A 27,165-nucleotide genomic window follows, 5' to 3' on the forward strand; every position below is an offset into this window, starting at 1 on the left:
CGCCTTTAATCCCAGCACTTGGGAGGCAGAGGCAGGCAGGTTTCTGAGTTCGAGGCCAGTCTGGCCTTCAGAGTGAGTTCCAGGACAGCAAGGGCTATTCAGAGAAACCCTGTCTCGAAAAACAAAACAAAACAAACAAAAAACAAAAAACAAAAAAAAAAAGAAAGAAAAAAGAAAGCAGGTTGAGCAAGCCAGTAAGCATCCCTCCTTCATAGTCTCTGTTTCAGTTCCTGCCCTGCCTGAGTTCCTGTCCTAACTTCCCTCCCTCAATGATGGACTATGATTTATGAGCCAAATATGCCGTTTTCTCCCCAAGTTGCATTTGATCGTTTTTTTTTTAAATCACAATAGGAAGCGTATAGAAGAAAGAATGATGAACAGATGGAATGATAGATGAGAGTGGGTGGATGAGTAGATGGGCAGAAGGACAGATTGGTTGATGGGTGGGCAGATGATTGACAGGTGAGTGGATGATGCTGTGTAGATCCGTGCGTGGGTTGAGAGTTGCAGGGTGGTGGATGCATGGTTGGAAGCTGGATTGAGAGTGAATGTGTATTGGACAGGGGTTGCCAGGTGTTTCTAAGTCGGGTCTCCGCAGCTGACTAGCGTCCGAACTGCCTATGAGTCCTGGAACTGTGTATCCTGCTTCCCTGATCAGCTAACAGTTAGGAATATGGGGCGGGGACCGCCTGGAATAGGGCGGGATCTTGCGTGGCCCCGGATGCGGCCCCGCCTCCGCGGAACCGGAAGTGAGCGGGCACAGGGAGCGGCGGGGCGCGGCGGGAGCCTGGCGGACCCTGCTGGTGCGGTGAGCGGGGGATGGGCGTCCTAGAGAGCTGCTGAGGGGCAGGAAGGGTGTGGGGTGATGAGTTGTCAGGGTGCAGGGCCAGGACGGGGCTTGGGGTACAGGGTCGGGACTGGGACCCAGGTGATCCCGGTGCGGGGCAGGGTCAGGGCCCAAGGGTTGCAGGACCAGGATCCATAGATCGGGGCCTCGGGGTGTAGGGCTGGGACCCCGGGGTCAGGATTCCAGGCCAAAACCCGGTGTTCTCGGTGTGGGGCCGGGATTGTGACTTGGGTGCGGGGCTGGGATCTGGGGTCGGGACCCGGGGTGCTGGGTTAGGATCGGGGGTTGGAGTGCAAGGCTAGGAGAGGGGGGGAACCGGGGTGCAGAGCCAAGGCCAGGAGTTTGCGGTGTGTGGCCGGAATCGGATGTTTGGGGTGCATGGTTGGGGTCGGAGTGTGGGGCTGGGATTCGGGGTTCGGGGTGCAGGGTCAGGATTGGAGGCTCGAAGTCCCGGGTCGTAGGGTCTGGATTGGGCCGTCGGAACCCCGGGGATTGGGCAAGGATTGGAGGTTTCCGACGCCAAGGCTGAGCCGTTCATCCGGTCATATGTGGAGTAGCTCGGGGTGCCAGCCCGTCAGGCTCTGAGGGGGCGGGCCCTAGGACGCAGGCCCTAGGAATCTTGGGCATAAAGGAAGGGGTGGGGTTCCAGAGCAGGATCCCAGGATGAAGTGCTAAGTCGGCTTGGGGTGTTCTAGGTTAGAGTGCATAGTGATGGGTCTGTGGTAGCCAGAGTACCAGAACCTAGAAAAAGAATGAAGGCCTGGGGGAAGCTGGTGGGGGTGAGGAGACTTTGGTTCTAGAATCTAGTGGAATGATGAGGGCCTGGGGGAAGCTGGTGGGCCTGGGGAGCCCGGGGTTCCAGAACCCAGTGGAATTATGAGGGTCTGAGGTCCTGTGGGAAGTTGGTAGGGCCTCCTAGGATTGGTCTCTAGCTCTCAGAGCTGGGCAGTGAGGCCAGCATCTGAGGAGAGGGAGGCCTGGGCACCTGAGGGAAATTTGCAACGGGGTCAGTGGAAATCCAAGCTTCTAGCATGCATCCTGGAGCTAGCCTGCCTGGAATCCAGCTGCCCCTCCTCCTGGGTGTGTGCCCACTCACTGCAGCCATGTTTGGGCCTGGTCTATTCCCCTATTTCCTTCTTGGTCTGTGTGAGGGATGGGGACTTGTGGCCAGGGAGAAGGAATTCCATTTTGTGCCCAGCGAAGCAGAGGCTTTAGCCCTTCCTAGTGGTTTGAGCTGACTGCACCGACTGGGCCTTGCCAGTAGCCCGAGATCCAGTATGCCCTCACCACCCAGGGGACCCCCGCTGTCAGAGCTTACAGCCCCCCTGTCTGCCAGGGTCCAGGCCTCTGCTGGCTCACCCAGAATGAGTCACTGGTTCAGGCCCTGAGAGTCAACACTGCTTATCTGTTTGAGAAGGTTTGACTGAGAAACTTGAAGGAGGGAGAAGCAGCTTTAAGTGGGAGCTTCAGATGTAGAAGAGTGCAGAGGTGGCTAAAGAACTGATTGTGGTACTAGGTCTCCAGAGGCTTCCCCTTCTGATGGCATCGAACCCTGGGCCTTGCTAGACAGGTTCTCTACCCAGCGTTAGCCCTGGCCCTAGAGCTGACCTTTAATTGAGGGCTTGTGACAGTCATGCCTTTAACACCTTATAAATGCCAGGGAATGTAATTGGCCCTTCAGACCTTTGGCCTGTTAGTTGGGAAGGCACCTGGTGTAACTCAGCATCATCCTGAGCGTCCTTACCTCCTTGTACCCCTGTTCTTTGTCCTGGGCATGGTAGTGTCTGCCTACCAGCTTGTCTCTTGATGGAGTCCTGGGCAGGCTAGCCTACTTTCTCTGTGCACTGGCTGTTGTTGGCCTCGGTAGGCCCAGGCTGGGGGTTGCCCTCTCTATAACAACTCCTGACCCAGCCACCTTGGCTCCACTGTGCTGTGGGGATCAGGTTCAGGGCCTCAAGATGGTGGATTCCTCCATCCTGTGACTGGGTTCTCTCGGGCTGAGCTTTGTGCTGGCTGTGCAGGGCTGGGTGGCTTTCTCCGACCCCGTCTGTTTTCTGTGCTTTTGTATCAGCTTTATTGATATATAGTTCACCCTACACGTGATCACCTGATTAAAGGGTTCAGTGGTTATCAATGTATTCAGAGTTGTACAGCCATCACCACAGTTTTGACTTTCTCAGAGATCTCCATAGAATGCGCATGCCCGGGGTCCCAGTGGCTGGGAATGCTGATGCAGAGGACCTTGAGACCAAGGAGTTCTAGCCTAGGAACAAACCTGGAGTGTGTGTGTGTGTGTGTGTGTGTGTGTGTGTGTGTGTCTGTCTTTGTGCTCTTCCCTCCCCCTTTTTGGTGGTGGTTGGGATGCATTTGAGGTGGATATCTATATAGTTTTGATTAGCCTGAAACTCACTACACACACCAGCATGCCCCTAGACTTGCAGCCATCCTCCTGCCTCAGCTTCCTGAGTGTTGGGATTATAGGCTGTGGGCACACACTACCAGGCTGCCCTGCACTGCTCTTCTCTGCTCTGCTCTGCTCTGTCATTTAGAAAAGAAAGAAAGCCGGGCGTGGTGGTACACACCTGTAATCCCAGCACTTGGGAGGCAGAGGAGAGGCAGGTGGATTTCTGAGTTCGAGGACAGCCTGGTCTACAGAGTGAGATCCAGGACAGTCAGGGCTACACAGAGAAACCCTGTCTTGAAAAAAAACAAACCAAAACAAAAAAAAGGGGGGGGGGGCTTTGCTGCTCACTCCTCTCTTAAAAGAAAAGAAAGAAACTGGATATCTCAGCCTTGGCTTTCCCCTGATTAGCTCTCCTCTTAGCCCTCCTCCCACACTCCTCCCCCCCCCTCCTCCCCCACATCCCATTTGCTGGGGATCAAGTAAAGGGCCTTGAACACACAAAACTCGCATTCTACCCGTGGCTCCAGCCCTGCCTCTTTCCTCCCTGTTTCCTTTTTGTCTGTTTTGCGATGAGATCCTTCCATTGAGCTCCCATGTTTAAGTGTCATCCCCCAGACCCCACCACTGTGCCTGGTATCTTTGTTATTTAACAGGTTACCTGTCTTTTTAACTAATGATTAGTAAGTGCTCTTTATGTATTCTGAATCCATTGTTTGAAAACCATTCTTCCACAGGTCATCCTGTCACTTGTTTGTTGGCAGGGTCTCATTCTGTAGTCCAGGCTAACCTCAAACTCTGCAGCCTCCCACCTCGGCCCCCTGAGTGCTGTAATACAGGTTCTTGTCAGTTTTCTGGTGGTTGTCTTTTGAGGCACAGCGCACCGTGAGTTCAGTCCCTGGGACCTATGCGGTAGGAGAGATTCAGGATATCAATCCTCCGACTTCCATAAGCACGCCACAACACACATGTTGCTCCACAGACACATACATGGACACAGGCAGACGCATCCATACACATAGACACATAAAGGCAGACAGGAAGACAAACCCAGAGTTCTTCCCAGGGTGTCTGTTCTGTTTTTATGTCCTTGTGTTGTTAACGTAACATCTGAGATGTTAGCAGCAAATTGCAGTCAGAAACAGTTATGTCCATTTCAGTCGTTCTGTGTGTGAGAGCTGGGTACAGGGGCCTTATTTAGATCCCGGATTGCACAAACTTAGTTTTCAGTTGGTTGTTTTCATGGTTCTGAAGCTGAGAACATTGAACGTACGTCTGGGGACATAGCTGGGTTGCAGAGTGTTTGTGGAGTAAACCCCCAGTCTCAACCCCAGCAGTGCTGCTCATTGGCTTCATCTCTGGCTGTCTACATGGATTCTGGGATCAAGTGCAGGTCATCAGGCTGGTGCAGCGAGCACGTGTATCTGCTGAGCCATCTCCCAGCCCTGATGAATGGGCCGTGACGAGTGTTTTTTGTTTTTTTGTGGTGGTCTTAGGTAGCCCAGGCTGGCTAAGGATGGGAGTTGATAGAACTGCGGTCCCCCTGCCTCTACCTTGCAACACTGGGATCACAGGTGTGTGCCATTATGCTGGCTCACTGTTCAGCTTTTAGAGACACACTGTCCTGTCTCTCTGCCATAGCTGGGGGTCACAGGCATGTGCTGCCATGCCAGGCTTCTGTTTGTAAACACAGTGACACAGTTCTGTTGCCCTCCACCTTCATACATTAGAGTGGGGAAGAAATGGGCTATCTCAGCTGTAGAGCGAGCAGGGTGAGTGCTGGCCGCAGAGGCTGAGATCTCCGGCTGCATTTGGGCCTGTGTGGGGTGGGTTTGTATGGAGGAGAAGGGTCTTTGAATCTGCTGAGTCCTATGGTTCCTGTGGGCTCTGGTTAGAAAGAGGCCAGACTTCCTGGCCGCTGATGTAATTATAGGCAGCTTATATACACCTGCTTCTTGCTTTTTTGAGTCAGGGTTCTTCGTTGGTCTGGAAATCACTAAGTAGACTATGTAGCCTACTTATATAGCTATAAATATATAGCCCTCGGAGTGTCTGGAAAAGCGCCTTGCAGGGTTTGGGGTGAGCCTGGTACGGTGTGCTGAGCCTCCAGCCTTCTCTTCACAGGTCAACACTGACCATCGCAGATGCCCTCACGGTCCACCTGGGATTCCTTGGGTACGGACAGACTCTGAGCTGCGTTTCCCAGCAAAAGAGAAAGGTTTGTGTGTTGCGAAGGCTCCAGTATGCTTTCTCTTGGGTCAGGTGTGGGAAGGGCTCTCATCCTGACTATGCAGGGAGAGACCTGGGGTAGGTGAGGGAAAAATAACCTTTTCAAAGAAATCTCATGCTGGGGCCTGGAAAGATAGCTCTGTGGGTGAAATGCTTGACATGCAGGCCTAAGGACCCCAGTTTGGATCCCAGGCATCTGAGTAGAAGCCAGGCACAGGGCACACATCTTCGAAGTGCTAGGGGGCAGCAACTGGCAGATCCCTGGAGTTTGCTGGTCAGCTAGCCTCGCCAGTTGACAAGCTCTGGGTTCAGTGATGAGACACTGTCTCAAACATGAAGAGGAGGCTAGTGAGTTGGCTCAGTATGTAAAAGCATTGCTGCCAAACCAGAGAGCCTTAGGATCATCTCAGGAACCTGGATGGTGAAGGTGAGAATGGCGGGTGCTGTGGTCACAGCTTTGATGTCCTTTAAGATCCTGTCAAGGACTGGGGAGATGTTTCAGTGTTAAAGCTAACTCACAAGTGTGAGTTCATATCCTCAGAACTCATGTAAATGCCAAGTGGGCCTGGTGGCCACAGAAGACTGGGGTAGGAGATCCGAAGAGCCAACTGGCTGGTGAGACTAGCCTTCTCCGAGAGCTCCGGGTCTGACTGAGAGAGGAAGAGTGACAGGGACACGCGTGGGCACACATGGTTATGACGGCACACTTGCAGACATGTACTCCCCACAAAATGGAAAAATCTTGTCAAAAGTAGGTCATGTCTGGAACATTGTTTGCCCATAGGATTTGCCGTCTTGTTAACAGCTTCTGATGTGAGGAAGGCCGCTCTGTGCCCCCACCCCCCTACTGGCAAATCTGCAGTCCACGGCTGCAGCTCACCGAATTGTCTACATTAAGACAGCCATCATAGTCCTAGGAAGTCATTAAAGCCAAAATAATCTTTTTAAATTGTGGTAAAATAAACAAAACATGACACGTGCCAGGAGTGACACTTTAGGGTACACCAGAGTTGCATGCCCCCTCCCCTGCCCCCAGTACTGTTCTTGGAGTGTGCAGTCACCCTAAGGCTGATCAGGGTGAGGGCCTCATTGGTGGAGAACATGCACACCCACTTTGTTGATTTGAAATGGAGTCCTACTCTGTAGCCCAGTCTGCTCTGGCCTTAAACTTACAGCAGTCCTCCTGCCTCAGCCTATCTACAGCTCAGATTATAGGTGTGAGTCACCGAACCACTTTCACTTTTATTGTAGGTGTAAGTGTTTTGTCTGCATGTGTGTCTGTATCACATGTTTGCAGTGCCCGTGAAGGCCTGGAGAAGGCATTGGGTCCCCTAGAGCTAGAGGTTTGAGCCGCCATGTGTGTACTGGGGACTGAACCTCAGTTTCTAAAGATTTATTTATTTATTATATGTAAGTACACTAGCTGTCTTCAGACATTCCAGGAGAGGGCGCCAGATCTCATTACAGATGGTTGTGAGCCACCATGCAATTGCTGGGATTTGAACTCAGGACCTTCAGAAGAACAATCAGTGCTCTTAACCTCTGAGCCATCTCTCCAGTCCCAACCATGTTTTTTCGTTTTATTTGTTTGTTTGTTTGTTTTTGAGTCAGCGTTCTTCATGGTCTGGAAATCACTAAGAAGGCTAGGCTGGCCAGTGAGCCCCACAGATCCTTCTGCCTCCCAAGCCACTAGGGTTACAAATGCTCTCATCACAAGTAGATTATTTTTCTACATGGATGCCAAGGCAAGCCTTGCATGGAGCTATCTCCTCAGCTCCAGCTTCAGGACTCTTAGTATGAAGTTGTGATTCCTTCAGGTGTCTTGGAGTTCAGTGACTACCCTCTGTGGGGAGGTGGCTTCCTAAGGGTTTGGGTCAAGGCTTCTCTGGGGTCCTGGGGTGACTCTCTGCTGCCCTTGCAGATGTGGAAAGCCTCTGCAGGCCATGCTGTATCCATCACCCAGGATGATGGGGGAGCCGATGACTGGGAGACTGACCCTGACTTTGTGGTAGGAATCACCAACCTGCTTTGCCTTACTGGCTGTTTGCCTCTGAGGTTCCCAGCCTGCCTCTGCACTGAGCTGGTTAATTTCCTCCAGGGCATGGGGGTACAAGTTAGATGTACTAGTTAAGGTCGGGATATACTAATTAGGGCACAAGATAAGTAAATTAGGGTGCTAGCTATACTATTTAGGTCTCAGGGTATACTAGTTAGGCATGGGATGTACTACATACTTATCCAGGTAGTATTTAGGATATGGTGTGCTAGTTAAAATGTGGGGTATGCTAGTTAGGGTACAGGATATGCTAGTTGGGCTCAAGGTATACTTGTTAAAGCATGAATTAGTTTGGGCTCAGGGTATACTAGTTAGAATATAGGATGTATTAGTCCTCAGGGTGTACTTGTTAGGGCGTGGAATGCACCGCTTGCTTTTCCAGGGTGGAGATATACTAGTTAGGGTATAGGGGATGCTTTTTAGGGTGTAGGATGTGCTAGCTACTTCTCTTTGCAGAACGATGTGAGTGAAAAGGAACAGAGATGGGGTGCCAAAACCGTGCAGGGATCGGGGCACCAGGAACACATCAAGTAAGTACCTATGGCGCCCCGCCCTCCCACACACCCCGCCCATCGGGTGAGGAGATCAGAGCGGGCCTCCCTGCCTCTCCAGGTGAAGATCGATAAGGTCTAGTGTTCGCATGTGGGCCTAAGGTGTCAGGCACATACAGATAATGGACATGAGACCTAGCTTTTATAAACCATGTCTGTCAACACAGAATGCAGTAGCAAAAGCTGTTGGCTCTGAGCGGAAGCTTTTGAGGGTGTGAGATGGTTCTGGGTAACTTGGACCCTAACCACCTTCATTTGGATCATTGTCTGCAAGTTGTCGTGTGTCCTGGGATTTAGTGCTTGACCCTGGGAGCCCAGCTCCAATCATCAAAGATAGCAGTGGGGAATGTACCGTGCATTGAGTCTAGCCCAGCACCTTCTGAAATGCCAACTCGACAGCAGTTTGTATCCTTACCAGGGCGGGTAGGCAGGCCCTCTGCAGACACCTAGATGCTGTTTTAGGCCCCACAGGGTTCAGAATATGTCCTGTGTGTCTGCTTTGGTACTTTAGCTATGGTATCTTTGCCTCAGGACAGTCTCGATTGGGTGCCCAGAAGACTGTGTGTGTGGTGGCTTGTAGGAGGATTTTAGTTGATATTTTTATCTATCTCTTTGAGATAAGAGCCCTGCTGAGTTTTACTGTCTTGTCTCACCCTCCAGACTTGTGACATTTTTTCCCACAGTGACTTTCTGGATCTGAGTGTAGAGTAACCAAACCTCCCACAGAAGAGGCTTCAAGTTTCCATAGTGGAGTAGGAGAGGGGATGGGTATGAGGTGAACAGGGATCTGGGCAGCCAGGTGCCTGCTAGTCTGTCCCAGATGTTCTAGAACGTGATGGGAAGGGTGGATGGGAACACCCATGTGGCTTTCTGGATGGATTAAGACTCTGGGGGAGAGGGGCATATGGGTGTCCCGTGCTTCCGCTCGGGTTGTTGGGGTTCTGTTTCTCTTTTGATGCTCGTCAAGGTTGGTGGTTCCAGGCCTGGCGTGCCTCTGTGCCCACTCTCGAGCTTGTTCATATGCAGAGCTATGGGGCCTGTGTCTGCTGCTTAGGAAGGCCTGTGGCCACACAGCGCCCCAGCGACAGCTGCTTACAGGCAGACGGGTTCTGACTGTCCTCACCTGTTCACCATTGTTGCTTGTCTTAGTTTCTCTGCATTGCTGTGATAAAGATACTGACCAAACCTGGAGAGGAGCAAGGGGTTCGTTTCATCTTCCAGGTTATAAGTCTATCACTGAGGGAAGCCAGGTCAGGAGCTTGGAGGCAAGAACTAAAGCAGAGACCGCGGAGGAAGACTCCTGTAACTTACTTCTCATTTGCTTGGCTGTAGCACCACCCCAAGTGGGCTGTGTCTGTGGGCTGTGTGTGTGTGTGTGTGTGTGTGTAGGTCAGTGTGATGAGGGCATTTTCTCAGTTGAGCTTTCCTCTCTGAGATGACTCTAGCTTGTATCAGTTTGCTAAAATGCTAACTAGCATAGCCAACTCCTTCTGGTGACCTTGGGGGTTTGTAGAAGGGACTCTGGATAGCATTTACGGAATCAACCCCCCATCTGCTGATCTGAGTGAAGGGAAGCTCGGGCTCAACTGTGCTGCCTCTCTAGGGCCGGCTGCATGGTCCTGTGTGGATTTAGATCCATATTCCTCCCACATACAAGTTGTGACAGAGCCTCGGAGGCAGGCACAGTGAGCAGACAGGACAGCGACCTTACTGACTCACAAGGACATCCCTACTCCTGTCTGTCCTGCTGTCGGGTGAGGTGCATGCCTGGACCCTGACACGGCCCTGTTTTTTTTCTCCACTCCAGCATTCACAAGCTTCGAGAAAATGTCTTCCAAGAACACCAGACGCTCAAGGAGAAGGAGCTGGAAACAGGACCCAAGGCTTCCCACGGCTATGGCGGGAAATTCGGTGTGGAGCAGGATAGGATGGACAGAGTGAGTGACTACCCAGGCTGGGCTGCTGACCTGCATGGGTACATGGTGTGGGTGGCAGTCACACTTCTCCTGAGTCACAGTGTGGAGTGGGGTTTGCTGAGGATGAGGGGCTGCTCTGAGGGGTCCTCTATAGGCTGCCCACTGGTAAAGCTCTTCTGTGTCTCTAGTAGTTTGTTTTCACCTTGTCAGAGGCCCAGCCAGTGGCTAGTCTGTAGGGAGGGCTCGCTGGGAGAGATCAGCTTTGTGAGCATGACAGTCTGGAAGCATCAGTCTCACAGATGTCATGTTACCACGGCCTGTAGTTGAGATGGGCGAGTCTGCATGGTGAAGTCAGCTCTGAGGGCCCTTTGCTCCTGTCGCCTCTGTGGAGTCCTCTGATGCTTAGCTTATATCCTGTCTGCTGTTTATATCCTGTTTGTGGACCCCTCTGTAGCCAGGTGGGGAGGATGTCCATACTGTCTCAGTGGTGGCGAAGCCCCTGGGAATGGCAGTAATGACTCTGACTGACAAGCAGACACTGTGGGCCTTTGCAGCATAAACCATTTTGGATCTTCTTGCCCCAAGATGAGGGAGTGGAGCCTGCTCTGGGGCGCACTCTAGGCTGGCTGGTTTTTCCAGAGAGAAAGTTGCAGTGTGTGGGTGTGTCTCCAGCAGAGCAGGCCTTTTTGCTCTGTTGATGCCGAAACAGGTGTGAGCCATGAGGGTTGGTTCTGAGAGGCAGACAGTGATGCTGCTGGGTAGACATGGAAGAGAGGCTCAGCTGCTGCCTGTCCTGATGGGTGCCTCCCTCACACATGGATTATGTCCAGCTGTGCTAGGCACAGAAGGCCATGGCCGTGTCTCAGACACCACTGTCCACTAGACGAGTGGACTCATTAGCCAGTGTCTTAGTGTTCTGTTGTTGTGAGGGGACACCATGACCATGGCAACTGTACACAGGAAAGCATTTAATTGGGGCTGGCTTACAGTTTAGAGGTTTAGTCTCATATCACCGTGGCAGGGAGCATGGCAGCATGCAGGCAGACATGGTGCTGGAGATTAGCTGAGAGTCACATGTTGATCTGCAGACAGCAGACCAGAGTGTGACCCTGGGCCTGGCTTGAGAATTTGAAACCCTAAAGTCCACCCGCTGTGACATACTTCCTCCAACAAAGCCACACTTAGTGCCAATTTGTAAGACTCAGATCTGAGTCTGAATTCTTATGCAAGCATGGGGAATGCTGAGGAGCAGCATTCTGACAAGATGCCTCCTATAGGAAGGCTGTCAGCTGTGTTCCCGAATTGCTGGCACAGAGGTGGACATGCTGGTTCTGATACAGGCACCGTGGAAAGCAGAGTCATGTGTACATTCTGAGGGAAGTGCAGAATCCTATCCTGTCCAAGTGTGAGTAGGCCTCATGTGGCAGGAAGTGGGTACCCACTGCTCATTTAAGCTCAGTAAGGTGCAGAGTGCCACAGCATGGAGACCTAGAGTGACAGTTTGGGGAGAATTGTAACTTACAAGGGCAGCTTAAGTGCTGCTCTCTGGCTCATCCCCTCTGGGGGCTGGGCCTCCATCATCTCCACTCATCATCAAGTTCACAGCTTGCCCTCTGCCAGCCTGGCCTCCTTCACCCTTTGTGCTCACCCATCTTGGCCTCTGTTTCCCTCGATGACTTCTCCTTGCTGCCCTGTGCTGCCATTCTTGGGAGCCACGCCCTCCTGGGCTTCCCCTAGAACCCACTGCCCTCACTTTGTGTCTGGCCTGGTCTTCTGTGTTAGGTACCCTGTGCTGAACCTGTGCACTGCCACCTTCTGTGGCTGACCACTCTACTTCTGTGACTGCCCCTAACATCTTCAGCTCACCTCCTCAGCTGAATCTGAGGCTCTCAAGCAGTGGTTGACATTAGCCAGGGTGCTCCATCTTGATGGCCCTCTAGACCCTGTGCGTTGAGGAGAGATTAGCCGTTGGCTCATGAGAACACCTGAGAGTAATCTGTTGTCAAAAACCTGAACATGAATGGCCTTGCTATTCGTACTCTGTCTTCTCTAGAAACTGCAAAGAGCTGAGTTCCAGAGACTTCTTCAGCCAGCCTCATCCAGGGCAGCACAGATCTGTGAGGATTCAGGACTGGGGCCACCGCCACTGGGACCTTTAGGGATCAGGCGATTGTGGCCTGCCAAGGAGGCTTCCTGCCTTCCCTGCATGATGGAGCTCAAGGCAGATAATAGATATGCTTCTGCCAGTAGAAGGCCAAGAGCTCTGAGCACACATTCCAACAGCAGGTTGGAACCAGGGCCAGCCGCCACCTCAGCCCCGGTTTCTCTTTAATTTCTTTCTGATGGACAATCCTGTCAGGAGATCTCTTTGGCATGGCTGCCTCTTTTTGATTCTTCACTGTTAGCTTCTGTGTGGGAGCCTAGAGGCCAAGGGCAGGCCACTGTGCCACACGGGGTTTCATGGGCTGTGGCTTGCAGTCTGCCATCAGCTGTTGCCCACAGCGAAGCCTGGGAAGAGAGAGTGAGTTGGCCAAGGTTTTCTCTGTCTACTGTGTTCTGCGTATTGCCGACCGCAGTGGCTTTGAAGAGGGAGGGACATTGAAGTTGGTGATATGCAGAACAGGGCCCAAGTACAAGGCCAACTTGATTAAGCATTGGCCAATCAACCAAGAGAAGTCTGTGGTACTCAGGGCTGACGTTCCCTTAGGGCAGTCAGAGTCGGGGCTCTGTGATGCCAAGAGGGCCAATACAGAGAATAGAGAATCTCTTCTGTACTGTGTGGAAGCATCTTCTGTTAATAAAAAGCTGATGGCCTAGTAGCTGAGGCAGGAAATAGGACACCCAGCAGAGAAGACAGGATTCTGGAAGTCAAGCATGGGACGATTCACCTCAGGGTCTGAGGAAGATGGGCGTGTGAAGCCGAGGAAAGGTCTGTAGTCTCTAACAGAAGGCTCCCAGGAGACCTACAGCCTTTGGTGAGGACTGGTGTGAAGCTCTTGTGCAGGTAGCAGCCCTTGGCTCCTGCCAGTGTGGGCTGCATGTCTGGGGGGTTGTGGTGTGCCATGGCAGTACCCGTATCTGTTTCAGTGCAGTCACACAGTGGTTCTTTGAGGGTGACTGAGTAAACAGGTCTTCCTGTGCACACTGCAGCCTCTGTCCTTTGTTCATGCCTGGTCCTGTCAAGTTCCTGCTGTCACCCAGGGTGTTAGTCTGGGGATCTCTAGGTTTGGGGTGCACAGTAGGACCCTGCACCAGGGCTTAGCCATTTCCAGGCTGTGTCCTGGGAGTCGGGGCCTCCGAGGCCCCTCACTGATGGGGGTGTCCTCCTTTTAGCCCCACGTAGCTGCAGCAGCACAGCTGGGGAGTAGGGTTGCTCCCCTCCCTCACTGGGCTGTGCCTCACTGGGCGTGGGTGCATAATGGCGTCTCTTTCTTCTCCGTTCCAGTCGGCTGTGGGTCACGAGTACCAGTCAAAGCTCTCCAAGCATTGCTCGCAAGTGGACTCAGTCCGGGGCTTCGGAGGCAAATTTGGTGTCCAGATGGACAGGGTGGATCAGGTGAGTGATGGTGCGGGGCTGCAGGCTCCCTGCCACAGCTACCGCTGCACTTGTGGTCGCCCTTTTAGGTCAGCGTGGCAGTGCACAGGTACCCTCTGACTCCATGGGACTGCAGGAAGGGTGGGTGTCTAGGTAAGAATTTAAATGAGCGCCTTTAAGGTTTGCCTCTCTGACCTAAGTGAGGGGCCATGACTGTCCAATGGGGACGTGGAGTGATAGGCCTGGTCTGCAGGCCTCCCTGGGTGCATAGCCCGTAGGGACCTTTTCATTATCTTCCCTGGTGGATGTGAGTAGTGGGCAGAAGCCTCCCTCAGAGTGGGTTTGCTGAGCTGTCCAGAGGCTCAGTAGTAAGTCCGAGGCTGTTCTGATTCGCCCAGCCTGGGTCTATTAGTGGAACAGGGAAGCACACTGCTTCCCGTGTGTGTCCTAACTCTAGGACACAGTAGCAGGGTCTGACCATCGTGTCCAAAGTGTGAGAGGTGCAGAGTCCCAGTTCTGGGTTGCACAGGAAACTAAAGGGATGCTGAGGGCAGGCCTGCCATCTTGTTAATGTTCTCAGGAAAGCCTGTTCAGGAAGTCCATGTGTCAGGGGAATTGATTCCAGGTCAGCATGCTGCACCTGGAATAGGTCAGCCACGCAGGGAGCCTGAGTGTGTGTGTGGGTGGAGGGTACCGCACACACAGACCCGGGCAGTGATGGTTGGGGCTGTAGTTTGACTATGAAACCAAAGTCAAAAAGCAGCATTGTTTAAGCCTGGCTCATGCCTGTACTGCCAGTACCTGAGAGGCAGAGGCAGGAGGATTGCCCTGAGTTCAAAGTCAGCCTGAGCCACAGAGTGAGACCCTGCATTAACAAACAGAATTCAAACACTCGGGCTAGAGAGCTGGCTCAGTGGTTAAGAGCACTGACTGCTCTTCCAGAGGTCCTGAGTTCAATTTCCAGCAACTACACGGTGGCTCACAACTATCTGGTGTGTCTGAAGACAGTTATAGTGTACCCACATACATGAAATAAATAAATAAATATTAAAAAAAAAAAAAGAAAAGAAATTCAAACACTCAAGGATGGGGAGCTGGCTCAGATGGCAGTGAGGACCCCAGTGCAGAGTGGGTAGGAGACAGGAGGATGGCTACCAGCCTAAATCTCGCTTCAATGAGACCATCTCAAAGACCTAAGGAAACAGTGATAGAGCAGGACACTGAACGGCCTCTGGCCTCTGTATATGTGGGGCACAACTAAAAGTTTTGGTTTTTGTGTGCCATGAGTTCAGATGGGTCAGTTGTCTCCATGGTCTTTTAAATGCCTGTCCTGGGCTGGTGTGATGGCTCAGTGGTTAAGAGCACTGACTGCTCTTCCAAAGGTCCTGAGTTCAAATCCCAACAACCACATGGTGGCTCACAACCAACTTTAATGAGATCTGATACCCTCTTCTGGTCTGTCTGAAGACAGATACAGTGTACTTACATATGATAAATAAATAAATTAAAAAAGAAAAAGAATTTAAATGCCTGTCCCTTATGTTTTTGTCCCACAGTCTGCTGTAGGCTTTGAATACCAGGGGAAGACGGAGAAGCACGCGTCCCAGAAGGGTAAGGGGGGCTGCAGCCTGGCGGCGGGGACAGGCAGGGAGGCCTCCACTCTGGGCTTTGGGCTCTGGGGTCGTCTGGCTGGGGCAGGACACACACAGAGCCTGCTGGCTCCAGAGGAGGCCGCCTTCTCTGTAGTGAGCAGATCAGCTCAGTGAGGTCTCTGGCTTATGGCCTGTGTTATCGAGTCTGTGCCCTGAAACATGGGGAAGCGAGTGTTGAGTGAGTGTCATGATGTCACATGACCCTCCAGCTTTTCTTTTTTTTTCTTTTTCTTTTTTTTTTTTTGCTTTTAAATGGCAAAGGCAAGTTGTTTCTTTATAGTACACAGTGATTTGGTTGCTGGGATTAAAGGCATGCGCCACCACTGCCTGGCTTGTTTCTTTTAAGATAATGTCATGCTGTCATGACATTGATACTCAATGATTGAACTCAATAATTCCCCTGTCTCTGACTCATGAGTGCTGGGATTGCAGGTGTGTGGCTCTTCACCTGACTGTCATTTTTGTTTATTTTTGAGACAGGGACTCATTCTGTAGCCTAGGCTGGCTTAGACTTTATTTTGAGGTGCAGGCTGACTTCCAACCCCTGGCACTCTTCTGCCTTAGTCTCCTGTGTACTGGGACCGCAGCTGTGGCCAGTGAGTTTTTAAAGTGGTCAGACACCTTTATTTCTTTGTTCCCCTCCCCACTGTTTATTTTATTTAAGCATCTTGATTTCCTTTGTATGTGCAGAGATTAGGGGTGGAGAGGTCTTTCCTCTCCTTCTGACACATGGGTCCTGGGGAAGGAATTCATCGGGTTTCTTTTTGAAGGCCAGCTCCTTTGCCCATGCTGCGGTCCCAATGGCCCCTACTTTGGTTTCTTGAAGCAGGATCTTACACCATAGAACAGGCTGAGGGGTTCCTAGTATGAACTGCTATGGCCAATACTAAACAGTGGCCTGCAGTGGTGGGGTGTGATCTGGACTCTGTCTGCACAAAGTTTGTGGGGTGTGTCCCTCCTCACTTTCTCCCTGAAGGCTCTTGACCACCAGCCTGAAGGGAGAAAGGGAGCAGAGGTGGCAAAGAGCAGGGTCCAGGAGTATATATGGACGACCCCTGTGACCTCTGTAGACCACTGCAGTGAGAAGGGGCTGTTGTTTTAGTGATAGGGTATGTGAAGGCGTCTTTAGGGTGCAGTGGAAAGGGCTGGTTGGTGATGGCATCAAGCAAGCAGGAAGGGCAGATTGGTTATAGCACAGCACCTAATTACCATGTGGGCAGGAAGCCAGAGTGGGATGTGTGTGCTGAGTTGTCCAGCCTTGCACAGAGCTCTGTACAAGGCCATTTTTCAGACACTGCCAGCCAAGGCCAGCCACCTGTGCTCAGGGACACTCTCAGAGACAGGCAGAGACAGGGGAGCCCCAATGAGAAAGGGAGACCCCCCATTTTATGCTCAGAAAACCATCCAGTCATGGAGGAGTGCTACCTTAATAACAAGGTTCCCTAACAGGTGTCCAATGTCATTTAAAGAATGCAACCCTTGTGTTCAGAATGAACATGGTGTATCTCTTGGGAGTCTTAACTCTTGCTGACTGCTGTCTTGTCTCCGTAGACTACTCTAGTGGCTTCGGAGGCAAATACGGTGTGCAAGCTGACCGTGTAGACAAGAGTGCTGTGGGCTTTGACTACCAGGGCAAGACGGAGAAGCATGAGTCACAGAAAGGTTCGGCTGGGCCTTGAGGTCCTTCTGGATGCGTGCACTCTTCTTTTGTTTGTCTGTCTGTTTTTTGTTCCTGTATTCCTTCTAATCTTTTCATACTTTTTTTAGACTTATTTTTGTTTGATGTGTATGTGTGTGTGTGTGTGTGTGTGTGTGCACCTTGCGTACATGTTTGTATGTGCTTTCTGTGGAAGCCGGAAGAGTAACTACATTTATAGATGTCATGAGTGGCTGTGTCGGTGTCAGGAGCCTAAGAAGGGTCCTCAACCACCGAACCTCTCTCTAGTGCAGCAGTTTTCAACCTGTGGGTTGTGACCCCTTTGGGGTCAAATGACCCTTTCCCAGGAGTCTCATAGCAGATATCCTGCATATCAGATATTTACATTACAATTCAAAACAGTAGCAAAATCACACTTATGAAGTAGCAACAAAAACAAGTTTGTAGTTGAAGTCACCACAACATGAAGAACTGTATTAAAGCAGCATTAGGAAAGCTGAGAACCGCTGCTCTTGTGCTTCTGTATTTTGAGACAGGGTCTCAATTTGTAGGCCAGGAGCTCACCATATAGCTTCCCACTTGACCCCATCTTCCTGCCCAGCCTCCTGAACATTGCAATTACAGGTGTGAGTCTATGTGTGTGTGTGTTGGGGACATGTATGGCATGTGTAAATGCCAGAGGGCAACTTTGTGGAGTCACGTCTTCTACCTGTCTGTGGGTTTTAGGGATTGATCAGATATTGGCAAGCTTGTGTGGCAAACACCTTTTGGGTTTGTTGTTTGAGATAGGATCTCTGTTGTGTAGCTCTGGCTGTCATGGAACTTGCTATGTAGACTAGGCTGGTCTGGAGCTCATAGAGATCCTCCTGCCTCTGCCTTACAAGTGCCTTACCTTGTACTTGCTGAGCCATCTTGAAGTATCCTCTCCACCCCCCACCCCCCACCCCCCCCACACACACACTTCTTTTCCGTTTTTTAAAGATTGGGTTTCACTGGGTAGTCCGGGTTGACCTGGGGCCAGGGACTGGGAGTGTAGGTCAGTGGCGGAGCACGGGATCTGGATTTGAGCGCCACATCCTCCAGACCCTATAATTATGACAAACTCTGCCCAAAGGGCCTGCTAGGCCATACTGGCTTTCTCCTTCTATGCTGTGTAAAGAGCAGACATGTTTACAGACGCCACCACACGGCACTCTTCCTGGGGCTGCCTGTTTTTTGTGCCCACATGCGTTAGTTCTTTTTAGTGTTTACCAGTATTTAAAAATCAAGAGCTTGCATCAAGAAGCCCTTGGATCCCCACCCCCACCCCGTCCCCTGTCCCCCCATCCCCTCTGTTTTAGATTTACTTATTCATATGACACTCTGTCTGCATGAACACCTTCAACCCAGAAGAGGGCGTCAGGTCCCATTACAGAAGGAACTCAGGGCCTGAACTCTGGTCTTCTGCAGGAGCTTCGTGGGCTCTTACTGCAGAGCCGTCTCTCTGGACCGTTCTGTTAACTGCTGATCTGTCTCTCCAGCCCTTTTCTGTTTTTCTTTTTGTTAGTTTCGGTTTGTTTGCTTGTTTGTTTTTTTCAGCCAAGGTCTCACTTTATGGCCCTGGGTGGCTTTGAACTCTATGATATCTTTGTTGGCTTCAGATCCTCAGCAGTCTTCCTGTCTGCCTCCTGAGTGCTGAGAGACCGGCATGAGCCACTACACTTGGGCTCTCTCTTCCCACCATGTTGGTTGGCCCCAGGGATTGCACTCAGATCATCTGACTTGGGGACAAGTGCCTTTGCCTGCTGAGCTATCTTGACAGCCCCAAACTTACATCCTTAAAGACCATATAACACGCCCATTTGATCTGTGGCTGGCTTAACTTTTTATGTTTATTTTGTGCATGTGTATGGCTGTGCACATGTGTGGCGCTCAGAGGACTACTTACAGAATTGGTTCTCTCCTTATTTCTTGTACGATGTGGGTCCCAGGGATTGGACTCTGGCCTTCAAACTTTGTGGCAGGCCCCCCTAGCCTGCCAACCCATCCTGCTGCTAGTTTTTCCTACCATGCTCTTCTTGTTTCAGATTACTCCAAAGGTTTTGGTGGCAAATACGGGATTGACAAGGACAAGGTGGATAAAAGCGCTGTGGGCTTTGAGTATCAAGGCAAGACAGAGAAGCACGAGTCCCAGAAAGGTACCTGCTGCTTCCTTCCTCTAGCCGGTCCCTCCCAGGATGACAGGCATGGCCACAGTAGAAGAGAAGAACGGCTGTCACCTGCAGTAGTTTGATGGCCTGCCTAAGGCGACCAGTCCCAGCCTATGGTTACATAAGAACTCAAACTGTGGCCTCAGCTTTGACCCAAAGTCCCAGTGTTGCTTGTAGCAGTGTCCTGTCACGCACGTCTGCCTGTGTGTGATGAGACCTCGCTGCCTTGAGGGCCGCATGTGTTGGCCCTGCCTGTTTAACCGCACTCCTGAGATGCCATTATCAGGGCCTCTGATGGGTGTCAGCCAGGGTCTAGTGACGTGTGTCTTCTTACGTCTGAAACCCACCTCCTCTTTGTCCTGGGCTGTGCAGTAATGCTGGGGTATGGCTTTCTGTTGTGCATGCAGACTATGTAAAAGGCTTTGGAGGAAAGTTTGGTGTGCAGACAGACAGACAGGACAAGTGTGCCCTTGGCTGGGACCATCAGGAGAAGCTGCAGCTGCATGAATCCCAAAAAGGTACCTCTTCTCGCCCCGCTCCTGCTTTCCGCAGGGCCCTCTGGGAAGCTCATGGTCATTCCTCAGTGGGTCACGTGCTTCATGTCAGTCATGTTTCTGTCTGAGTTTCGTTCTCACGGTGTAAAGTTGTCCATGTTTCCTCCAGTTCCAGAAGTCCCTATAGGCGGCAGGGGGATAGGGCCATCCCGTCCCGCCTCACCCCTATGCTGGGACTGCAGCCCCTGGGAGCCTGGTTGCTGTGGCACCCTTAGGGTGGCTTTTGTCCTCCAGGTTCCTGGGTTCTCCTTTATAAGGCGGGCTCTGGTTTGTGGAAGGCACATTTCTTTCCTCGGTCCTGGGGATGGAATCCCAGGGGCTGGTCTCTGCAGGCCAGGTTCTGTCTGTATCTGAGCCTCCCTCAAATCCTTGCACACTTCCTTTCTAATTAGGAGTTTTTCTTGTCGCAGTGGGAACCCTGTCCCCAGGAAAGCTGGTTTGAGGAGGGTAAAAACCCTGTTGCTGTCTCCGGCTGTCCCTCCAGGCAAACCTTGAAGCCTAGAGTAGCTTTAACTAAACTTTACCGTCCAGTTCCAATCCTGCTTCTGCATCTCAGCTGAAGTCCACTGACCTTTAACTTTGTTCCTTACCACTTTGGTCGATGTTAGGTCATCGGGCCCAGGTCAGAGGTCTTGCTGTCTGAATATGATGTACTTGACCACTGCACGTGCTCACGTGATTCTAACCTAGCTGTTTCCTCTCTCGGTCGCATTCCTCACTGTCTCACATGGATCTCCAGACTATAAGACTGGTTTCGGAGGCAAATTTGGTGTTCAGTCCGAGAGGCAGGACTCCTCCGCTGTGGGGTTTGATTACAAGGAGAGATTGGCCAAGCACGAGTCCCAGCAAGGCACAGTTCCCCCTTACTCCTTCTACCAGCCCTTGCAGTGCAGCTGCCTTAGAGCATAGACTTCAGGGTGACCACAGTGCCTGTGACAGGTCCCTGTGCTCCGGCTGCTGGCGGTGTCCTCCACTCAGTTTCCGCTAGAGCAGCATCCTGGAGCTCGGCCCCTTCCCTCCCCCGCACCCACCCCTGTTCTTTTTTTCTTCCCCACCTTTTGGGTTCAGGTTAGGAGGCGCTCTGCAGGCCAGGTTGGTGTAGTATCTGCAGCGAGCCCCTCTGGCCCCGTTGTTGCTGCCGACCCCCGGTGCTGAGTCTCTGAGCACCCGCCTCCCCGTTGCCTCTGACCCACAGGAGTTGGATTTACAACTTCTCCCACACACGGTTCGGGTCGTGGAGAATGACAGATGTGTTCTATGTGCTCCCTATGTCCTTGTTTACAGTGGTGTGGGGTTTTGTTGTTTTTTGTTTTTTTGTTTTTATTTTTTTGTTTTTGTTTTTGTTTTTGTTTTTTTGGCCCGGTATACAAGGTTGTGTGTGTGTGTTTGTTTTGTTTTTTAGCCACACCGACTATGTGAAGTATCTGTCTCCACCCAGAGCCTCACCTTAGCGTACTCTGTGTGTGCCTGATACAGGCAGGTGGAGGCTTGCCCTGGGGATCTCAGAAGCTATTGCAGTTTTTCTCTCCTTGAGAGGTCGGCCCTGGTTCCCAGAGCCGAGCTGGTTCCTATAACCTGAGTGTCCAGGCGGAGGCATGTGACTCCCTGAATCGGGGTGGATTGTAGGCTCCAGGACACCATCAGGCCCAGGGTGAATGTACCTTGCGCTGGCCGAGCAGATTGTGTGGAGGTGGCCATTGGTTCCTGTGATGTCAAGGCTGCATGACTGTCATTTTTATGTGTTTGTGTGTGGCAGCGACAGACATATTAGTCTGGTGACATTTCCACACAGAGTTGTTTTTTTTTTTTTTTTTTTTCTTTTAAAAAGCAAGAGAACAAACCACGGTGGGGCCTCTAATTAGTGCCCAGTAGAGCAGGCGCCCAGGAAGCAGATGAGAATAAGGCCCTGGCTGGTGCGAAGACTGTGCTATAGAAGTGTGCACTGCAAAGGCCTGTCCTGTGTCCTCCCTCCTTGGCTTCCTGCCCGCCGGCCTGCCGCCCGTCCCCTCCCTGTCCCCTTTCCTGGAAGCATGCCCACACCTCTCCTGCTCCCTGCCTGCACCGGGCACTGGGTTAGACAGCTGGCTGCGCCAGGAGAGCCTGTCCTCAGGCAGCTTTCACGTCCCTCTGCTCTGGTGTGTGTCTCATGCGCATGTGCCTGCCACTGCTCGCCGTCCTCAGCCTCACCTAAGTCTCGCCTTTACCACCTTTTAGACTACGCCAAAGGATTCGGCGGGAAGTATGGGGTGCAGAAGGATCGGATGGACAAGGTAAGGCTGGCGAGCCTGGTGGGGATGGCCCCCTGAGGGCCCTCGGTCCACAGTACGGAGGGCTGTCCAGCAACGTTAGGCATGTGTCAGTCCGTGGCCCTGCAGTGGCCACCTGGGAGCCCTGCATACCTCATGTGGCACACTGTGGGCTCATGCTGGTTCATCTGGGCTGAGGCCAGGGAAGCTGAGTACTTAGTCACAGCACAGCAGTTAGCAGGAGGGATCGTGTGTGAAGCCCTGATACAAGGGTCTTGGGAACTTTCACCTTTTTTTTTTTTTTTACAATTTATTTATTGTACATACAGTATTCTGCCTGCATAAATGCCTTTACACCGAAAGAGAGCATCATATCCCATTAGAGATGGTTATGAGCCACTGCATGGTGCTGGGAATTAAACTCAGGACCTCTGGAAGAGTAGCCAGCAAGCACTCCTAACCGCTGAGCCATCTCTCCAGCCTGACTCTTTGGACTTTTTTTTTTTTTTTTTTGTAACTTTTAATTATTAGCAGAAAGCCAGGCAAAAACCAGTTCTTGGAAGAGCTTACCGGCCACATTTAGTCACTGTTTCTTACCACAGATCTGAGGAGCTGGACTACTAATCTTGCTGCTGCAGTTGGCTAGCAGCTGGGACATACTGCACTTTAGCCTGCCCTTTGTCACTTTTTCCTTCAGATAGGGTCTTGCTGCGCCATCCAGGCTGGTCTGGGACTTGAGATGCTTCTGCCTCAGCCTCCAGAGTCTGGCACTGCTGGCCAGTGCCATCTTGTCTGGCTTTGTCTTTTCGCTCCCTCTCGCCAGATCCCCTCATCAGCCTGTTGCTGCTTTTAGTCAGTTCCGGGACCCTGTGGGGTCAGCTGTGAGCTGGTGAAAGAATTATTTTTCTAGTATGTCAGCCAGTGGTGGGGAGAGCTGTTGGGAGACTGTGGGTTCTCCACTCGTCTGGCAGGGGTCGTTTTCCTCCGCTGCCCGAGGTGAGCAGCGTCCTCTCAGCTGCACGGATGCCAGTGTTCCTTCCTGTCCTTGGCTGTGGTCACATGTGACATGCATGGGTCATCCTGTGGGTTGTTCTTCCTTTAGATTCAGCTCACTGTGCCTGGCGTCACACTAGGCATGTCCCATGTCACCAGGGGATCTCCCAGGAGATCCGAGAGCAAAGCTGGTGACTTGAACTAACTGGCCCCGAGGAAGCCAGATGAACTGAGTTTAAAAATGGTTATATGTAGCTAGGTGGTGTACACAGCTGTAATTCCAGTACTCAGGTTACAGAGGCAGGCAGGTCCCTGAGTTCAAGGCCAGTCTGGTCTACAGAGCATTTCAGGATAGCCAGGGCTTTACAGAGAAACCCTGTCTCCAAACCAAAAACCAAATCATTGTGTGCATGCATGTATATATGTAGGTGTGTATTATGTGTATGCACATGTATGTGCCACCTAGTATTCTTTGGTAGTCATAGGACAACTTGAGTGAGTTGGTTTCTGCTATGAGGGACTGAACGCAGGTCATTGGGCTTGAAGTCAAGTGCCTTTACACAGCGAGCCCTCTTGTTGGTCCCTGGGCCAAGGCGAGGCAGGAGCTTATCTGCTTATCTGCAAAGATGGCCGGTGGCGGTAAAGCTGAGGATGTGGCAGGAGCCTGGTCTGGGAACAAGGTCACTGCAGATGTGGAAGAGTAAGGGTGGCACTTCTGTTTCCTGCGGTAGGGAAGGCCCTGGGAAGCCTATGGAACATGCAGCCTGGCCTTACTGAAGGAACTGAGGCCATCACAGCTGCACACACCTGTAACTCCAGCACTTGACGGAGCAGAGAGAGGGCTTGGTGTGACTTGAGGCAGTGGTGGAGCCTTGCAGAGTTGGGGGACCTGGGCAGAGAGGATGAGAGGAATAAGGCCTTAGGCAGCCAGGATGCTGCAGGGCTGCCTCAGTGGCAGGGGAGGACCATGCAGCATGCTGAGGGGCACGCCTCAGGGCTTCACCTCTGCCAGTCAGAATAGACTGAGCAAGGAGGCTGGGGAGGTGGCAGGAGACCAGGTGTCTGGTGGCTGAGAGCTCTGTGCCAGAGGACATGAGGAACTAAGTGTGTTAGTCAGAGGCTGGCACTGAGGAAGTTGTGGTGTCTGTGGTTAGCGTTGATGGTAAAGATGGTGACCACTGACCTTGTGCACTCATAGTCAGGAAACGATGTGGTTAGAATTATCTCGTCTCTCCCCCTCCTGCCAGCCAGGCATGCCCATTCTCTCTGTCTATTGACCTGTGGAGAAGCCCAAGGGACTGTGGGGGCAGGATCAGGTGCACGAGGCTGTGCCGAGAGCAGTGTTAATCCCCATAGTGCCCAGGATAAGGTAGTAACCTTGGCACCAGGCTGTTCTCCCTTAGACTGGAAAAGCGTTCCTCTGTGGTGGTTTAGCTGTAGGTGGCCCACGCACAAGAGCGGCCACCCTTGTTGGGCCCCAGAGCCAGGCTCTGTAGAGAAGGAGGCCGAGTGAGGGCTGACATGACAGGATGGATCAAGGACTGAGGAGGGGGGACTCAGGAAAGTGTGAAAGGGGTCCAGAAGCTGGGCTGGGGCTGGGCGTGGCTCAGAGGTGAGGCTGGCTTAGGGTTGGACAGGCCCTAGGTGTCACCCCAACACACCTTAGGAAAAGGGGTGTTGTGATCCGGAAGGCAGGTGTGAGAGAAGGGAGCGGAGGGTGTGGAGATGGGTCAGGGCTACTCCAGGCAACTGCAGATCAGACAGAAGCCTCCTAAACGGTTAGGTGAGGGTTGTTCTGGAAGAGCAGGCTAGGGGCAGGTTTAGGGGCAGGGTGCCTGGGAAGAGGTGGTGAGCGCAGCTAAGGTGGGCACAGCTCTGGGGACTCTCAGCTGGGAGTGGCTCCATATGGGAGATCAGGCAGGGTAGCAGTTCATCTCTCATGGTCTCAGCTTCCCCGTAGAAGAGAGATGGGCACAGGGCTGGTGGGGAGGGACACGCTGAGTGTAGCCCATCTGGAGTCAACGTAGCTGGAGGGCACGACTTTCACTGGGGAGAGGCCCCTGCGCCACCTTCAGCCTCTCCTTGTCATGTGGCACGTGCTAGGAACAGTGCATGCCTTGAACCCTGAATTTCCTTTTAGAAGCCACATGGCTGGGGCTATTTGTGGTGTTAGAAACCTGTGCTTAGGTTGGCCACTGCCTTCCTCCATCCCTACCAGAATAATTCTGGAGCCTATAAGCATGGTTGAGGTGTGGGAAGCTGAGAGAGCCTACAGAAGAGCAAGGAGGGGGCCTGGCAAGGTGACGGACCCTGTGAACCACAGGGCCTCACAGTGACTCACGTTCTAAGTTCAGGAGCGTGCACCCGCAGGCTAATCCGGGGCTGCGGAAGGGGAGCCGAGCCCCAGTGAATCTGTAGAGTGCAGGATGGGGCAAGAGCTCTGTGTTGTGGGGGTGTTTTGGAAGCTGGGGAAGGCCTCTAGCATTCTCTAGGTTACAGCTGCCCTGTGAAGAGCGGGGACAGTACTCCCTGGTTTCTCTTTGTCTCCATAGAATGCATCCACCTTTGAAGAAGTGGTCCAGGTGCCGTCTGCCTATCAGAAGACTGTCCCCATTGAGGCTGGTGAGTCCTGGCAGGCTGAAAGCACTGTGCGTATGAGGGGTGCAGTGTTGGTGCCCTGTGGTCTCCCAGGCATGGCTGAGGGGAAGGCCTCACCCTGTGAGGTGTTGGTGAGAGGTGCTGGTGAGCTCGTTCTGGGAGCAGCCTACATGTATCCCCTGAGCTCCTGTCACCACAGCTTTTGACAGGTGGCTTAGAAACGTCCTTTCAGGTGTCTGCTGGGCTTGTGAGGAGTGAGATAAATCTAGAGAGTGCTGGTTGTATACAGGATGGAAATCTCAACGCACACAGGAGGTGGTGACCATTGGCCACAGCAGGCACAAGCTCAGTTCTTCGGCCATTCTAATACTATGAAAACCATCAGGGCCTTTTGCAAAGGCATCTGGAGGCACCACTTGTTTTATTGATATCTACTATATCTCATATTTACGATAGTGGTGGGATACAGCTGTAATCTCAGCATTTGGGAGACCAAGTCAGGAGGCTTGCCACAAGTTCAAGGCCAATCTGGGTTCCATACTGAGGCTTAGACCAGCTTGGACTATAGAGTGAGACCCTGTCTCAAAAAGAGGAAAGAAAGAGTAAACAACATGTTTTTAGAACAATGAGACTATGAGGTGCTTGCACGGGAGAATACAATATGGAATTAATCTGTGTCAGACTGCCGAACAGGGTGGTGTTGTCAGGACCACGGCTCCTCCTGCATGCTCAGGACTTACAAGAGAACAGGAATGACTGCTAGGCAGGGCAGAGGATGCTCTCAGAGAAGCTATGTGAGCTCGAGGCCCAGTAGGCTATGGTTCCACAGGGTTGGGATTCCCCTGGGCTGTGGTCTCTGAACACTTCCGGAGGCTTGCTCACCCAGCAGCCTGCTACCCGCACCTTGTCTGGTTTCAGATACTACACACAGCTGCTCTTTGATACACTGTGGTTTCTTCTTTTTTCTACCCTTTGTCACACACACTCCACCCCCCTCCCCTGTTTTACCTCCATCACTATATAGGAGACAAACGATGATAGAGGGGAGAGAGATAGCGGTCCAAGAATTTATCTCTTCTTGTTTCTTTGAGCATGACTAACAAACTGCCATTAGCCCCCCTGAATGACCAACCCCGTCTATTGGTGTTTGTCTTAGTCAGGGTTTCTATTCCTGCACAAGCATCATGATCAAGAAGCGAGTCGGGGAGGTAAGGGTTCATTCTGCTTATACTTCCAAATTGCTGTTCACCACCAAAGAAAGTCAGGACTGGAACTCAAGCATGTCAGGAAGCAGAAGCTGATGCAGAGGCCACAGAGGGATGTTTCTTACTGGCTTGCTTCCCCTGGCTTGCTCAGTCTCTCTCTTATAAAACCCAAGAGTTCAGAGATGGCACCAACTACAAGGGGCCCTCCCCACTTGATCACTAATTGAGAAAATGCCCCACAGCTGGATCTGATCTTATCACTTCCCCAACAGAAGCTCCTTTCTCTGTGATAACTCCAGCCTGTGTCAAGTTGACACACAAAACCGCCTGTACAGTGTTCTATCATTTTTATACCCTCTGAAAAATTCCCAGAATTCCACACATCACACAATCACAGATACTATCTGCAGCAGTCAAAACCATGCCTCCACTAGAGCACGAGGCAAATCATAGTTGCTGCAGACAGTTGGAAGCAGCCCCATATCCCCATACCTGGAATTAAAACCATTTTTTATAATATTTTTGTGTTTTTTAAA

The 27,165-nt window shown here is 51.9% G+C and overlaps 1 protein-coding gene across 3 annotated transcripts in view; it reads left to right on the plus strand.

Annotated features, from left to right (window-relative positions):
* The first annotated feature begins 724 nt into the window (after nucleotides 1-724).
* The window catches only part of Cttn (cortactin), a 36,167-nt gene continuing 9,726 nt past the window's right edge, over nucleotides 725-27,165 (plus strand). Inside the window, exons 1-13 of one of the 3 annotated variants that reach the window (XM_052194496.1) lie at nucleotides 725-808; nucleotides 5,373-5,466; nucleotides 7,399-7,485; nucleotides 7,990-8,063; nucleotides 9,892-10,021; nucleotides 13,446-13,556; nucleotides 15,092-15,146; nucleotides 16,739-16,849; nucleotides 18,911-19,021; nucleotides 19,441-19,551; nucleotides 20,327-20,437; nucleotides 21,802-21,857; nucleotides 25,379-25,448. In XM_052194496.1, coding sequence (XP_052050456.1) covers nucleotides 7,399-7,485; nucleotides 7,990-8,063; nucleotides 9,892-10,021; nucleotides 13,446-13,556; nucleotides 15,092-15,146; nucleotides 16,739-16,849; nucleotides 18,911-19,021; nucleotides 19,441-19,551; nucleotides 20,327-20,437; nucleotides 21,802-21,857; nucleotides 25,379-25,448 — 1,027 coding nt within the window. In that variant the 5' untranslated portion in view covers nucleotides 725-808; nucleotides 5,373-5,466. The remainder of the gene's footprint in view (nucleotides 809-5,372; nucleotides 5,467-7,398; nucleotides 7,486-7,989; nucleotides 8,064-9,891; nucleotides 10,022-13,445; nucleotides 13,557-15,091; nucleotides 15,147-16,738; nucleotides 16,850-18,910; nucleotides 19,022-19,440; nucleotides 19,552-20,326; nucleotides 20,438-21,801; nucleotides 21,858-25,378; nucleotides 25,449-27,165) is intronic. The other 2 variants (XM_052194505.1, XM_052194514.1) reach the window with 2 other exon arrangements.

Source organism: Apodemus sylvaticus, chromosome 1, assembly GCF_947179515.1.
Source record: "Apodemus sylvaticus chromosome 1, mApoSyl1.1, whole genome shotgun sequence".
Taxonomy (NCBI): Eukaryota; Metazoa; Chordata; class Mammalia; order Rodentia; family Muridae; genus Apodemus; species Apodemus sylvaticus.